The 17,134-nt window shown below is 38.6% G+C and overlaps 1 protein-coding gene across 2 annotated transcripts; it reads right to left on the bottom strand.

Annotated features, from left to right (window-relative positions):
- Nucleotides 1-104: 104 nt before the first annotated feature.
- On the bottom strand, nt 105-17,134 carry LOC132051141 (BRCA1-associated RING domain protein 1-like). 2 transcript variants are annotated; one of them, XM_059442422.1, is made up of 10 exons: nt 17,001-17,134; nt 15,059-15,146; nt 10,959-11,288; nt 10,638-10,738; nt 9,315-9,501; nt 9,113-9,222; nt 1,988-2,078; nt 1,327-1,492; nt 873-991; nt 105-709 (listed from the first exon to the last, which is right to left on the bottom strand). In XM_059442422.1, the coding sequence occupies exons 3-10, from the start codon at nt 11,226-11,228 to the stop codon at nt 362-364; spliced, it is 1,392 nt and encodes a 463-aa protein (XP_059298405.1). In that variant the 5' UTR covers nt 11,229-11,288; nt 15,059-15,146; nt 17,001-17,134; the 3' UTR covers nt 105-361. The 2 variants fall into 2 exon arrangements, with proteins under 2 accessions (XP_059298405.1, XP_059298397.1); XM_059442414.1 differs by lacking the exon at nt 17,001-17,134 and adding an exon at nt 14,876-14,958.

Here is a 17,134-nt window from a genome sequence, read left to right as displayed (position 1 = left end):
TAATCAATCAAACCAATTGTCCTTATACTGCTGCACTAAATGAGGTTGTTGAAATAAAAAAAAAAAATGGGCATTTGTCAGAAGTGGTTACATAAGCCAGTAACTTTAGAACCAAGGTAGTTATCTCTCTATTTCATTATCGATTCCTTTTCAGTATGTCACATTTATACACAAAATCTTGGAAGGGCATTTGGCTTTTAAGATTCAACAATATTTCCCTGGTGCAGAGAATGTACAACTACTTGTTACAAACACCAGAGATGCTTTGCTCTCATCTATTACACAAACAGTCATTTAGAAGGACTCTTCTACCACAAGTTATAGTATCTCAGTTGCACAAAAAACTTGCCGCAGCCGCTCATCAGCAGAAAGGTACTAATTTACATGCAGCAATGGATTCCAGAATCCAAGTATGTTGAATGGCTTGACAACCAATTTGCTTGGCTAGATCCTCAGCTTCAGCTAATCTTTGTTGTAAAATACTGCTTTCTTCTTCTTCAAACATGCAACCCTGTGGGGGTTCACAGTTGTATACAACTAGAGAAGGTGGTTGAGTTTCCTGTGCAGCGCGAGTCTGTTGCACCAACTGTTCCTTGCTCTGAATGATAGTGCCTCCAGCCTTCTCAACTAGATCTAATAAGTCACTTTTGTAAGTTGGCATAAAATCTCCACTCAAATAAAACTTGAAACCATCAAAAAGCTTTGGTGCCTGCAGTATTAAAAAATATTGTTTACTGGATACATTTTCTTTTCATATGTGCCACCTCAGTTGGGAACCAAGGAAAAAAAAAAAAGATTTTTAGCCTTGAAGCTTATTCGTAAGGAATATAATGGACTAGTTTCTCAGTCACCTGCAATAACCAAACACTTACATCAGTTGAGACCCTCAGCCTTCCAGCTTTGGGGCCCCCACAACAACCATAATTGTCTAGAGTTATTTCATATGGTTCTTCATTTACCGGGCCATTTGCTGCAATACAAGCTTTTACCCCTGCAAATTAACAAGTTCCATGGTAGGAGAACGGAATTTAGATAAAATAATCATCCTTCTCCATTAGACAACTAAATAACTATTGACCCAAGCCAAGCAAACTATTTCCAAAAACAAAATCCATGCTATCAAAGCAGCTTTGGAGAAGTCAAACATGTAACCAGGTGTTTCTCTTCTCTTCCCCTCAACACCAAAGCAACTCATTTTTTTATCCCCGCACATTCTACTTTATTACAATTCTTGATTCAATAGTGATTCAAAATGACCCTTGTTATGGAAAACCAATTGAAAAACCTATTCCACAAACACTTTAGATACAAGGAAACAGTGCTTACAGTCTATAGTTAGAATCCATTTTCCACTCAAAATCGCCATGAGAACTTTCATTGTTCTGGTGCATGCACCCTTTTCATCTATTGTTGCAACAACATGCGTGACATTTGGTTTCCAAAACTTGCAAACAGTTGCACCACACATATTAGCAAATTTCACCAACATATACTGCAAAACGTCAGAAAACAATAAGGGATTAATACTTTTAGAAATGAACCACTTTCAGCTAACAATTCCAAACAAAAAGAAGTTACCGATTTGTTTTACTCGAAAGGCTTTTCTCAAAATAAAAGGGCATTTCGATGGGCCAATGTGCAAATACCATACAAGTAAACAAATAAAAGCAAAGATACTAAAATAAGTGGATCTTGCATACGTTGCTATTCTCAAGACCTGCATCAACCAGGACTAAGACATCAACTTAGCGATGACATACAGAGAGTTAAACCATCTATGCATGGCCATAATAAGTTGACTCTAGTATACCAGAGGGCTGAAATATAAAAGGGTTTTTTTGCCTGGTAACATGCCAGTGGCAATTCTCCATGTGACTTGTAACTGCATACTTGATTGTGACACTGATCAAACAGTCTTAAAACAGATACAAGGGATATATGATAGAACTAGCAGAGAATATTGTCAATGCAGAAAGGATAAACCAACCTTCTCTTCTGATGATAAAGCAGACCCAGAAAGAATCCATTCTTTGGGTCCATCTGATGATCTTGCCCAAAAACTCAATTGCTCGGTGGTTCTGCATGCACAACGATCAAAAAGGAAAAGGAGTTATGGAATTGCTTAATAGATGAGGACAACTACCCTCATATTCTAATGACTATGCATATCTCAACTGCCCTTTGGTTTACGTGAAAGAATAAAAATCAATGTGTAAAAGTATACAAACGGCAAGTTTTGTTATGTATTTCATGAAACAATATGAAGCTTTTCAATTAAGAAACCCCAATATTCTGTGGCTATCTTTATGTAACAGAGCATTGTGATCCAATATGTTCCAATGGATATGCTAGCCAACTTCTTCACAAGAATATTACATCATTCAAAGTCTAGAAGAAAGAGAAAAAACAACAATTTCTCAATATTACATTAATGGATTAATCATATAGACTACCCAGTTAATTTAACTAGACTAATAACCGAAAAGAATAAGCATTGGCCTTCTAGTGTGCATATGTATGTAAAGACACTCCTATTAGATATACTAATACCTTAACAAGCCTCGGTTCCACATGACAATCAAATGAGATAAACCTGCTTATCGGAGGACTTAATGACTGGGAACTTGAGAGAGTTGATGAGTTCTTTGGAACCTTGGAGGAATTTTAAGGATTGAATGAGCATGATGATACTTTAATCTGGAAGAATTGTAGTAAAGGGATCTTTACAGTTAAATCTGCTTACTCAAAACTTTCATTCTCAACTCTCAAGTCAGCATACAAATAGATGGCCATGGAAGGAAATTTGGAAAGTAAAGCTCCTTCCAAGGTCATTTGTTTTTCATGGCTGGTAGCAAAAAGAGCTTGCCTTACTCAAGAGAAGTTGCAAAGGAAGGCTTTCACTTATGTTCAAGATGTATGTTGTGTGACAGAGCTTTGGAAACCAACAGTCATCTTTTTACTCATTGAGCTCTTACAACACAGCTGTGGCAACTCTTTCTGAGCCTGGTTGGAATGAACTGGACCATGCCAGCAACCACTGTAGGGCTTCTGGAGTGTTGGAACAACAATGGTGGCATTGTGAGGCAGAAATCTTGGTGAAGTCTAATATCTGTTTGCACATGGTGGACAGTTTGGAAGGAAAGGAACAACAGAATTTTTGAAGATAAGCACAAGCCTTTTTGGGAAGTTAAGATGAACTGTGTTCACTTGCTCTATTTTTGGTGTAAAGAAAGTCATGTAGAAGATACAGAATCTTTGGTAGATATGCTAGGACTTCTGTAAAATGTAAAATAGGCTTGCACTGCCTTAATGCTTCTGTGAATAAAATGTTACCAGTCTCCAAAGAAAAAAAATATACCAACAACTCGAGCAGTTCCGTACGTCTTCAACTTTCCAACTAGCAACAATTGCGGATCCACTACAATTTTATGACGAGATACCAACACTTCTTGTCATTCAATCATCATCCACATCTCTATATCAAGACAACCTTTTATGCAGGAAAAATAGTAGTGTACATGATTTATTTATTTTTGATAAGGTAAATAATTTTATTAACAATTGGGGAAACCCCGTATACAAGCCGTATACCAAAAGTAGTGTACATGATTTATATCTAGAGAATCAGCATAAATAATGATGGTATTAGGAAGGTACACCAATTTCAAAATTAATAAACTTAAACCGAGGAGCGTGAGATGAGTGGGAGGATTTTTGTTAACCTTAGGGGATTGGCTTGGGTAATGCCTAAAAAGATTACTCAAGTACTATATAGCTGGGAGGAGGCAGGATTAGGAGCTGCAGACAGAGATAGATGGAGGGTTGTTCCAGCCTGTATATGGTGGACAATTTGGAAAGAGAGGAATTCAAGGTGTTTTGAGGACATCAATAATGAAGCACAAAAGATCAAACTGAACTGCATTAGACTTTTTTGTTTTTGGTGTAAGCAGATATATCCAAAAGATACTGAGTCCATTGTAGATATTCTAGGATCTTGTTAGAATGTTGGATCAGTTGTTTTCTTTTGCCTGATGTAAATATGGTTTTCAGCACAACCTATGTGCTGGTTTCGTCTATACATACAACCGTTACCTTCTCAAAAAAAAAAAAAAAGTAGCACACAGATTTTAAGGTTTCTATAATGATGTTCCTATCATTCTCAACTAGGGGTGGGCATTCGGTTCTTCGGTTTTTTAAAAGTGTACCGAATACCGAACCGTATTAGTTCGGTTCGGTTTTCGGTTTTTTTTTTTTTTTTTAATTTTTTTTTTTTTTTTCAATTTTAACGGCAATTGTCCTTCAATATGGTGACAAGATTAAATTCAAGTTAACTTGAAATTCATTCTGACTCCAAATATTCCTGGGGAACTAAAAGAACAGACCTTTAGGCAAACATGTTCTACTTTTTTAACTAGAACTCAGTCAATAAGGTAGAACTGGAGAAATAGAGATCAAGCAATTACATTAAGATGTTCAGAGAAAGGTTAAGTGCTTTGAAATTATCAGCAAATGCCTTGACAGATCTTATTTAGCTCAGGTCAAGTTTCTCAATATTGACGCAAGCAGGTTACCTGAGTTGTCTCAACCAGGAAAAATCTTTTATTTTTATTTATAAAGACGTTAACTAAATGCCTTCAAATAAATTTCTAGCGTTTTTTAAAGACATTCTGATCAAGATAGGTCTTCAAATAGATTTCTTTACTATTTTTTATTTTATTTCAAATCTTGAATTGTGATAAGTGTTATTAAACAATTTAATAAGTCGGAAAACCTATCTCAAAGTAAGAGATTAAACAATTTAACCTCGCTAACTTAAATAAAATTATTCAAATTAGCACAGAAAGAAGTAAGTGCGACACGTTACAAGACTGTCCAAAGATCTGTCTTTAACCACTAACCACTAACCACTAACTGTCCAAAGACCGTTACAAGACTGTTTTTGCCTTATTGTTCAGTTTATTTGAACTCAAGTAATAGAAGTTCGGTTCTTCGGTTAAACCGAAAACCAAACCGAACACCAAATTTTTAGAAAAAATAGAACCGAAACCGAAACCGAAGAACCAAATTAATTCGGTTCGGTTCTCTCCCCCCTTTCTCTCAACGGTAAGTTTACACCCCCCACCCCACCCCAATCCACCTACCCCCTCCTTCCTGGCAGCGACCCCCCCCCCCCCCAAAAGGTACGCAGCCCTCTCCCCCTTCCAACGCCGGCGGGTATAGGGAATTTTTCTGGCCAGATCTCCTTCTTTTCTCTCCTCCTCTCCTCTTCTCTTCTCTTTTCTTTTCTTTGCTTTTTTTGCCTCTTGTCTTCTCGTTTCTGCACCTGGAAACCCCCGCCACTAGGTTTCCGGCCAAGTCAGCGGGTTCCGGTTGTGAATAGTATTTCCGGCGATAAACAGTTACTCCAGCGGCGAACAGGTTTTTTAAATATTTTAAAAATTGTTTCACCTGGAGTTGGTATCTCTGGTGGCTCATATTAATTCTTGTGTCTTATATTAATTCTTGTGTCTTTTAACCTTGTTAAATCTTGCCTGCTACACATTCTTGACTCTTGACGTTACATTCTTGCCTTTATTCCTTTAGCTTATAGTGCTATCTTTCTTGTCGTAGTAACCTGACTTGCATATAGTCTCTTGATAACTGTGCTTTAGTATTGATTCTTGTTTGTTTTAGATAAATCTTTGATTTGCTTTTATTTCCCTTAGTGGCTTTAGCGAGCGATTGTAGACTAGGGTCATGTTCTCGGTCGGAGACGAGTACTAGGGTGAGAGGGGGTAAGTGGGGTCAGGGAGCGTCTAGGTTGAGAGTAGGGTCCTGGAACATTGGGACTTTGCCTGGAAAGTCCATAGAGCTAGTTAAGATTCTTAAGGAGAGGAGGATTAATAACCAGTTTCAAAAAAAAGGAGAGGAGGATTAATATAGCTTGCGTCGAAGAGACCAAATGGGTAGGATCTAAAGCTAAGGATGCGGACGGGTATAAGTTATGGTTCTCGGGTAAGTCAATGTATAGGAATGGGGTAGGCATTTTAGTAGATAGTGAGCTAAGAGACCAGGTCGTAGAGGTTAGGAGGGTCAATGACCGGATGATGGCAGTTAAGTTAGTTGTGGAAGGGTTTGCCTTGAACATTATTAGTGCTTACGCGCCACAAGCAGGCTTGGACGGGGAGGAGAAGAGGCGCTTTTTGGAGGATTTGGACGAAGTGGTGGGAGATATACCGCCCACCGAAAAGTTATTCATAGGAGGAGATTTCAATGGACACATCGACTCAACCTCGGGGGGTTATGATGATGAGCATGGAGGTTTCGGCTTCGGAGTCAGGAATGGAGGAGGAGTCTCACTTCTGGATTTCACTAAAGCTTTTGGATTGGTGGTAGCCAACACGAGTTTCCCGAAAAGGGAACAGCACTTGGTAACCTTTCGTAATTCGACGGCTACGACGCAGATAGACTTTTTGCTCCTTAGAAAAGAGGATAAAGGTCTTTGTAAAGACTGCAAGGTCATTCCGAGTGAAAGCCTTACGACCCAACATAAGCTTTTGGTGATGGATTTGGGGATTATGAGGAAGAAGTAAAAGAGGGTCGTGGATGACCGGCCAAGGATCAGGTGGGGGAGTCTGACTTTGTCGAGTGCCCAGGAGATGGGGGAGAAGTTGACGGCTATAGGGGCTTGGGAGAGTAGGGGGGACGCGAGCAGTATGTGGATAGGACGGCGAGCTGCATTAGGGAAGCAGCTAGAGATGTTCTGGGAGTCTCGAGAGGTCGTCATGGTGGGCGACGAGGGGACTGGTGGTGAAATGGAGAAGTCCAGGGGAAGGTGGAAGCAAAGAAGGTGGCATACGCGAGGTTGGTAGACAGCAAAGATGATGAGGAGAAGCGGACGAATAGGAAAAGGTATAAGATTGCGAGAAAGGAAGCGAAGTTCGCGATTTGGCAAAAACGGCGGCTTTCGAACGTCATATGCGGGGTAGAGGACAAAGGCAGGGATAAGAAGTTGTTCAGGCTAGCCAAGGTGAGGGAGAGAAAGGCACGGGACCTGGATTGAGTAAAATGCGTCAAGGACAAGGATGGAAAAGTATTGGTGGAGGAAGCTCTCATTAGACGAAGCTGGCAGTCATACTTCCATAAACTCTTGAACGAGGAAGGTGATAGAGACATTATGTTGGGAGATATGGAGTACTCTGAGAGGCGTCGCGATTTTGGGTATTGTAGGAGTATAAAGGTGGAGGAGGTTAAGGGTGTTGTTCGCGGGATGCGGGGGAAGAGCTGCGGGTCTGACGAGACCACAGGGAGTTTTGGAAGAGTGCGGGCGGGCGGGTTTGGAATGGTTGGTGGATTGTTTAATGTTATTTTTAAGACGGCGAAGATGCACGAGGAATGGAGGTGGAGTATGATGGTTCCTTTGTATAAGAACAAGGGTGATATTCAAAGTTGCGACAACTATAGAGGGATCGTTTGCTAAGCTAAGCCACGCTATGAAAGTGTGGGAAAGGGTGGTGGAGATGAGGGTGAGAAGAGGCGTGTCCTATTTCGGAGAACTGGTTCGGATTCGTGACGGGTGCTCGACTACGAAGCCATCCATCTTGTGAGAGGCCGGTGGAGCGGTATAGGGAGAGAAAGAAGGACACGCATGGTTTTCATCGACCTAGAAAAGGCTTACGACAAAGTGCCAAGAGAGGTTTTATGGAGATGCTTTCTCCGTAGGAGGTGTACGTAGCGTACATTGGGGGCGATCGAGGACATGTATGAGGAGCAAGACCGGGGTAAGGACGGTGGGAGAAGACTCGGAACAACTTCCCCGGTGGAGATGGGGTTGCACCGAGGATCGACTCTTAGCCCGTTTTTATTTGCCTTAGTGATGGGAGTCGACGCGGCGAATGGAGGTGAAGTGCCATGGTGTATGTTATTTGCGGATGACATAGTCTTGATTGACGAGACACGCAGCGGAGTGAACGCTAAGCTGGAGGTTTGGAGACAACCGCTGGAGTCTAAAGGGCTCAAGTTGAGTAGGACCAAGACAGAATACATGGAGTGCAAGTTCAGTGACGTGACACATGAGCTTGGCGTGGAAGTGAGGCTTGGTACCCACGCCATCCCAAAGAAAGGAAGTTTCAAATATCTTGGGTCTATTATATAAGAAAATGGGGATATTGACGATGATGTCTCACATCGTATTGGTGCAGGGTGGATGAAATGGAGGCTTGTTTCGGGAGTCTTTGTGTGATAAGAAGGTGCCACCAAAACTTAAAGGCAGGTTCTACAAAGTGATTGTGAGATCGACTTTGTTGTACGGGGCAGAATGCTGGGCAGTCAAGAGCTCTCACGTCCAAAAGATGAAAGTTGCGGAAATAAGAATGTTGCGATGGATGTGTAGGCACACCAGGCGAGATAGGATTAGGAATGATGATATCCGGGATAAGGTTGGAGTAGCATCAGTGGAGGACAAGATGAGGGAAGCGACGCTGAGATGGTTTGGGCATGTGAGAAGGAGAGGCACAGATGCTCCAATGCGGAGATGTGAGAGGTTAGCTATGGATGATTTCAGAAGAGGTAGGGGTAGGCCTAAAAAGTATTGGGGAGAGGCGCCGAGACGGGGATACGGCGCGATTCGAACTACCGAGGACATGACCTTAGATAGGAGGTTTTGGAGGACTCAGATTAGGGAAGAAGGCTAGTAGATAGTCGCAGTTTCGATCTATAGTCTGTTGTCCTTTGTTTCTTGCTACTATATGTTGTTTCTTGTACTTCGATTATCTTATTTATCTGAGGTAGCTACTGCTCCCTTTTTTAGACTGCTCTATTTTGACTTATTCGCTTTCTTTAGTTTCATTTGCATTTTGCTTTGAACTGCTTGTGCTTATCTAACCTTTCTCGTTGTGTTTTCTCTTGAGCCGAGGGTCTTTCGGAAACAGCCTCCTACCTTCCGAGATAGGGGTAAGGTCTGCGTACACTTTACCCTCCCCAGACCCCACATTGTGGGATTTCACTTGGTATGTTGTTGGTCCGATTTTTCGGTTTTCGGTATTTATGCCCAGCCCTATTCTCAACAACTGCCTAAAATTTAAGAGGTGATAGAAAACAAAATAGTAAATGCCATAATATACACTCTTCTTACAGTGGAGAAGTCTCTGGATACACTTCCCTCCTGACATGCTTTCTGGACTTTGACTTCTCACTTGGAAATTTAACAGATTTATGAATTGGGCACAGCATGACAAACTCGTCCTATAATTAAAGATGTAGACTTTTAGGGAAAATAGGAAGAAGCAAATTCTACGGTGCTCAATTGGATAAATTTGTTAGTTGTATTTACTTACCCTATCCCAACGGCAATCCTGGATTTCAAATGCACAGGGCACATGATAACTCCTCCTGCAAGACTTTACATAGCAGCCAAGTGCTGCACCCTTCATGCCACAACTACTACATTTGAGTTTTGCAGCTCTTGCCACCTCGGTGTCCAAATTCTGTATAATATCTCCAACATAATATACTTGAGGTGTCCTGTAATCAATGAAATTAAGTTCCGAAGAGGTATCCAACCTAAGTTGGATCGACTAAAAAATAATTGTGTGGTTCACGAAATACTGCAGAACGCCAAAGGATCAATGAAATATGATATAACATAAGAATGAGATAATGATTTAGTAGTGGAGGTACAAGTCTTGTAGAGGAACAACCTACAGGCAATGCCTGATTAGCTCTAAATAAGTTATGTCCTATCTGAAATATTCAGATTTGACTATATTCACTAAAAACACAGCTTGATAATCACAACAGATTATTACGATGTTTGATTTGTTACAATCAAAGGTTGCTAAACACATTTGGATTGTGTTCTTTGTGCATCTGCAGTGGAGGAAACTCATGCTCATATGTCCTTTGACTGCTCTTATTTCCAGCACATCTGGAAGCCTCTGCTACACTGGATGGGACTCAATAGGCAGATCGGATCATGGGAGGCTGCAGAGGGTGGCTGTCAGTTAAGGTGAACAATAGAAGACCTACGAATTCTATTTTGGGATTTCTATTTGCAGCCACTGTCTATCATATCTGGTTAGAATGAAACAGTCGTACATTCAGCCCCAAGGCAGAAGAAAGCAAAGTTATCATTGGAGACATAGTCCTACTGTTACATATAGTCGGACAAAAGCATTGTAAATGAATGAGTTGTTTAGATAGGCTTAGTTGTTTTTCTTGTTTGTTGAGTTGGTTCTGTTTTGTTTAGCAGACCAACTGACCATAGTTTTCCTCTTGGTTATTTTTGAGGATCTAGCTCTAGAGTCCAATGAGCTAGCATGTGTATTATTGACACTTCAGTGAAATAAAAAAAAAATCATTGACCCAAAAAAAAAAAAAAAGGTTCCTTTTTTCTCCAGCTCCAATTGTCAATAACCATCTATCACAGCTAAATAATTCAAGCATAGCACATAAAGTGTTTAAAGTCCACTTGTTCCATCTCATCCAACCTACATAAAGAAAAAGAAGTGACTGCACAGGATAGAGATGCCACTCAACTGCACACTTAAAGCTTCCCTTTATCAGTTGCGTAATCATAAACCATTATAATATTTTCTGAAATGGTAAATAACTATAGAACAATATTATGTTTGGAATATCAAGTGATTTAAACCACCTACCATTCAATGCATTTACTGTGCACACATATGACTTTGGGAAGAGAAGTGACATTTTCCACCACTTCCTTTCCATTTGCATAGTACATGAACGGTCCAGTTCTCTGCAAATATTTAACAGAAACTGAAAAAGTTAGTATTAAGAATTGGTTAAATATAGCAGAATATGTCCAGATAAACATGTGTAAATAAACAAAGGATGTGGACCAAAAAATAAGTAGCAATGGAAGAGAGTATTAAGCAAAATATATAAAACACCAGAATAATCGCATGCAGCTGATAGCTTGAAGTTTCTCCTTTCATAAACAACACAGATAAACTCACCTCTGTGGTCTTAGGTGAATGACAGAAAGCACAAACGCTTTCTTTCAGAGGATGTTGATCTGTAACTGCTTTTGGCTGAGCAACAGAAGGAGATTCACATATTTTATTCTCCAAATTGCAGTTGGAATTAGCAACAATTTCAGAACTAGGATATCTTTGTTGACTATGACCATGACTTTCTAAGCTCTCTGACAAACCATAATTTAGTTTCTTTTGCCTCTTCATATCCCTTTCATGAAATATATCTTCACCCACAACTGTGCAGCGCATTTGACCTTTCACCACATTTAAAGCTTGTACTGACCTCTTTTCTGTAATGTTCTCTATATTCTGAAAATGCAAAGATCACATATGTTTAAAGCATCAAAAAGAAGAAAACATATAGGAGAGAACACTTGACCGCTAAGAAAAACTTCTGCAAACTCTATCTATTTTTTAATCTAACAACCCAATTAAAAAGAAAACAAGAAAAAATTATCACAACCCAAGCAGCACTATCAAAATCAAGATGTTGATTGTGTTAATTAATTAGCACGATTTTGGAGACTTTATTTTTCCTTTTCGCAGCGTAATTATAGGAATAGATATTTCTTTATCGTAATTGATTGTCTTTCCTTAATCAGTTAGGATTCACTTGTATAAAAACTTCTTCTCATGGGATGTAAAGACATACTGAAATACGAAAGAAGCATTTTTCTTCCTCTCAAATTCTATATGGTATCAGAGTCATTGCTGCCTTTTGAGGTGCGTTTTTATCCCTCACAACATTATGGTTCTTTTTTCTTCCAAAAAGAGATAGGGTTTTCTCCCTCCTTCAAGTTGTCCGCAAAAGCTACTTTTGACAGAATTTTTTCAAAACCTGCTTGGGTTGTCTGTCAATTCCGAGCCTACCCACCAAGTTTCAGATTTTTTTTCTAATCACCGGAGCTTGTTTTCCGGCGAGACAGATCTATCTGGCGATTTTTTCCAGTTTTTTATTTTTCTCTGAGAACTGATTTGAAGATAATTTCCTTCTAAAGTACTAGGAAATCATATTTTCTAATTTGGAGTCCTATTAATATTTAATACTATAGGGGAAACAGCTTAAGGAGAAACTGTCTTCCGATGAAATTCAGCATCCTTGCCGACTCTTAACCAAACTTGACTCACTTTTCTTGCCACATCTAATTATGTGCAAATAGGTAGTGCCTAAGCTGCTTCACTTGATTCTTGGGTTGTTGTTTCTGGTGCGAATAGACACAGGACACTCTCCTCTAAAGTTTTACAAAATTACTCTCCTAGCCCCAACGGATATTATGTAAGAATAGCCAGTGGCTCTCTAACTCCCCATCTTTGGAACAGGTTTTGCTCTTTGTACACCTGATATTACCTTATCATTTGTTCTACGTGTACCTGAGTTTCATGTTAACATGTTATCAGTTAGTTCAATTACTAAAGAACTAAGTTGTAGTATCAAGTTCTTCCCTGATCATTGTGTTTTTAAGGGTCTTCAAACAAGAAAAAGGATTGGCAGTGGTAAATAGCATGATGGCTTATACATGTTCGATGGGACTCGAGACTCTGGTCAAGCATTTTTTAGAGGAAATAAGGATGTCAATGAAAAAATAGTCCAGTTGCGTAGTCGGTTGGGGCACCCATCCTTTTTTGTTTTAAAGAAGTTATGTCCTAGTGTGTTTTCCAAAACTGAGTTTGACTCTTTGTTTTGTGATGCTTGTGAATATGCCAAACGCACTAGAAATTATTAACCTCTGAGTGATGATACAAGTACTACTGTTTTACGATTATTCATTCTGATGTGTGGGATCCTAGTCAAACTTTTTCTCTGTTTGGAAAATGATGGTTTGTTACCTTTATTAATTGTTGCTCTAGGATAACTTGGGTGGATCTCTTAAAGGCCAAAAGTGAGGTTTTCTCTTGCTTTCAGTCATTTCATATGATGATCTGTACTTAATTTGAGGATAAGATAAAAATCTTGTGAACTGACAATGGCACAGAATATATGGATAAAAGATTTGGTGCTTATATGGATGGGATAATCCATCAAACTAGTTGTACCTACATTAGTGCACAAAATAGGGTTGCTAAGAAGAAAAATAGGCATTTGCTAAAACTGGCAAGATCTCTATGTTTACCATGAATCTATCGAAAGCCTAATGGGGATGCCATTCTAGTTGTTGCCTATTTTATCAATAGAATGTCACTTAACCCTCAATTCTCAGAGTCCCCTAGAGGCTTTAAAGGGTGAGAATAAATATACTGTTCCTTCGCAGGTGTTTGGGTGTGTCTGCTTTGTTCACACTAGAAATTCTGGGAAACTTGATCCTAGAGCCCTTAAGTGTGTCTTATTGGGATTTCTCCTATACATAAAGGGTACAAATGCTATCATCCTCCCTCCAGGAGATCCTTTGTCAGCATGGATGTTACCTTTCGAGAGTCCGAGCCCTATTTCGCTATTACACGATTACCTTTTCAGGGGGTGAGCAATAAGAAAGAAGAGATGATTCTCCCAAGTTCCCCTGTTGAAACCGCTACCACAAAGGAAAGTGAAGTTGGAGAAAGAATTCATTGGGAGACTATTGGGTGTTTTGATAGACCTGATTTGATAACTTACGCAAGGAGAAATAGAGCAGAAGTCATTATGCAATCTGTCGAAAGGAGGGTATACGTCCAGATTCACCATATATGTCAAGATTCATCGAACTTGAGTAAGGAAAATACTATAGAATACTCTATAGCATATCTTAGGATATTATTTATTTAATTAAAATATTTACTTGCCTTATTAATCTATAAAAAGATTCTTATGACAGTAAGAGATGTAGAGAATCTCTTTTCAATGACCGAGAATTGGCCTAGAGCCAACAATTTGGGCCAATTGCAGCCTCCGGAAATCGGGGATGGTGAGCCCGCCCCTCTACCCTTATCGACTTAAATAATGGACTTTGTTTAAGGCGTAATTGTTGTCATGACTTACATTATTAGCCATAGAGAATGATCACCTATGTAACCTAAAAGTCTTATATAAAGAGCCCTCTTATACACTGTTAACCATTCGAGTCGATAAGAAGTTTTACGATCTATATTTGAAAAAACAAACAACAAAACCAAGTATACTATGAAGATCTAACAGAAAGAATTCTCATACTTTGAGACTTTATGATGGTATGTTTTTTAAAATCAAGGACCACTTTTTTTCACAATAAAATATTGATTCAGCATTGTTCTTCAGTAGACACGCATGCAAATTATGGAAGAAAAATAATTAAGCAAAATGTAGTATCACACCATCAAACTCCTAGATAAAACAATGCATTAAAGAAGGCAAACAAACTAATAGAATTTTGGTTGATGCCATCATCATGTGCTGATTCCAAATAGTTTCAAACCTTAATTTGTGAAGTGCATATTGCACCAAGAAAATGACTTCAATGTAGCATTAAGTAACTTTACTATTTATTTCAAGGAATATCTATATCATTTTGTCCTAGTACTTGACATACTAATACAATTCCCAAAAGAATGTTTAGCAAGTGTTGTCTATATCCATACTCCATCTATGTGAGTTTCCGCATAGTTGTTCCAAGGACTGCGCTACATTGATGATCAACATAAGATAATCATATTATGAATTCATATGTAATTTGAAAGATTTAGGGAGCATCTAGTTCTAAAAAGAAAAATTATTGAGTATTAGAATAAAACAGTTCCAAATAGAGCAAAACGAATATAAAGGATCCATATAGCCAATCCAACTAGTTCAGGACTAAGGCATAAATAGTTGGTAAATATATTGTCTATTCCCCGTACTCACCAAGAACATAAATAAATGGGAAAATGTAAGAAAAATATGGAGAGTCCAGTGGTAAAACCAAAAAAGGTACAAAGCGAATCATCATGAGAATAAATGTCACTGTTACCTATCCAAAGAGGATATCAAACACATAACCCATCCATCAAATGGGCTGCAACAAGCATGGATGGCGTTCAAGCAACTCACAGCCTAAAATACACAACCATATACCCACACATCTGAGTGAAATCATCAGTTTGAAAAAATTAATTAAAAATATGAAATTAAGCAGCATGGTAAGAACACCTACACTGTTGTATGCTTTCTTATTGTGAGCCACTAGATTTTTCTTCAGGTCAATGCAGCAACTTTAAATTGAATATGCTTTACCTCAAGCTCTATACACGCACAAAAGAGAACACAATAGATCCTGAATAAGTGAAGAAAAACAGCCTCCAGCCACTATGACTCTCAAAATTGGTCAAAAGACAGATAGGTGGGTACCCAAAACCAAGCTTTATGTAACTTAACTATTATAAAGGTTCCCTTTTTTAATGTCATGATGCCACGTTTATCTATTTTAATTGTAAACAGTAAGAGAACGTCGTTGGAAGTTACTAGTACAGATATTGTATGGCAATGTGAAGCTTCCTCAGTTATGAGACCATAGTGCTACTCAGAGAAGCTGCTTGGTCCATCTTTCTATTTTTTTTTTTTTTTTTGGTGAAGTAATTGATTCTATTCATGGCATCGGTCCATCTTTCTAATTACTTCCCCTAATCTTGCTATTTATTTTGCTTACTTCAATTTTACTCATGTTAATCTTCTTCCCTTGCCAACATACAAATTCCAGTAACTTCTCTCGTGCATTTTGTTTTTCCTTATTGTTTCGTCTTTTCAGTTTTAGCAGAGAAACACACAAGAAAAGGCTTCTGAAACACGTAGTAATTGTCGGCTATAAAGATGAATAAGGAATAGACAAACTAAGAAGCATCTTTAAACAGAATATTATTTAGCTAGCAATTTCTAGTGATGTACTATCATGGATAGAAGAGGGAGCACAAGACACTAAAAAAAGGTACGACAACTAATGATGAAAGAAAACCACGTGAAGAAAAGCTTACTTGCTTTTTCTCTTGTTAACGGATGGAAAAGTACCAATTTCAGTGCACTTAACATACGAGGTCGCATAGTTGTATTATTATTTGCTGTTTCATTTGTCTTGTATCTTGCTATTGTGCTGTCATATTTTACTTGATACTTTGCTTCAAATTCTTTTTTTTTTCTTTCGAGCTGAGGGTCCATCGGAAACAGCCTCTCTGCCCCACAAAGGTAGGGGTAAGGTCCGCGTACATCTTACCCTCCCCAGACCCCACTTTGTGGGATTACACTGGGTACGTTGTTGTTGTTAACATACAAGGTCGAGGTAGAAGGGCATTATGTGATCCAATAGGAAAATTGCAAACAAGTGAAATGCACCATCCTTCTCTGCTGGTTTATCTTATGTCGTAAATGGCTTTCGCAAAATAAACATATTTCTATAAGTTATAGAAGGATTCTAAGTATTACGCCTTGCAGTCAATGACCCTCCTTCCCAGAAAGGAGAGAAGATTCTTTCTGTTGAATTTTCTGAACTCCCTATGCAGTGATACTCTTATGATCATACAACAATGATGCAATATTTTATCCCGATACTACTTTACATTTAAAAACAACTTCCTTTTCCTAAACTCTGTCTCGTACCGGCTGGCAATTGGCAGTTAAGCAGATATTATTAGTCCATTCATTGAACTGAAATCCCCTTCCACACAAAAACTGATGTTATATATTTTCCTATATAAGCACCCAAGTGCACTTTCCATACATGGCATCACTTATTGATACAACCTAGGGAGAACCACACCCTAAAAGCACATTGCAATGGACCATAACACTTATATGCACGAAATGTAAACAAGTTGTTGCACAGAAAATGCAACAAAAACTGGAAAATCATTGCAGTTACATAACTGTTCAAGAAGTAACATAAAAATGACTACTCCCTCCGTTTCAATTTATTAGTCTGGTTTTGTTCTTGGCACGGAGTTTAAGAAAGTAAAAAAAAAAAAAAAAAAACTTTTGAATCTTGTGCTATTAAACTAAAAGCTACTAACATGTCACGGGGAAAGTTGGAAATTACATCTAATTGATAGCAAAATCAGCTAATGTAAAAATAGAAAAGATTAATTATAGAAACTGAGAGAAGAAATTACCTTATGAAAATTGAAGACACTGAAAGAGAGGAAGAGAATGAAAAAATTATATCAGCCCAGAAAGCGCTAGTCTACCCTTTTATTTTTCAGTAAATAAATTGTTACTTTTAACCCACAACAGTTCTTGCGGTGTT

Source organism: Lycium ferocissimum, chromosome 1 (assembly GCF_029784015.1).
Source record: "Lycium ferocissimum isolate CSIRO_LF1 chromosome 1, AGI_CSIRO_Lferr_CH_V1, whole genome shotgun sequence".
Lineage (NCBI taxonomy): Eukaryota > Viridiplantae > Streptophyta > Magnoliopsida > Solanales > Solanaceae > Lycium > Lycium ferocissimum.
Note: the sequence above shows the minus strand (reverse complement) of the source record. Positions and strands in the feature narration are given on the sequence as shown.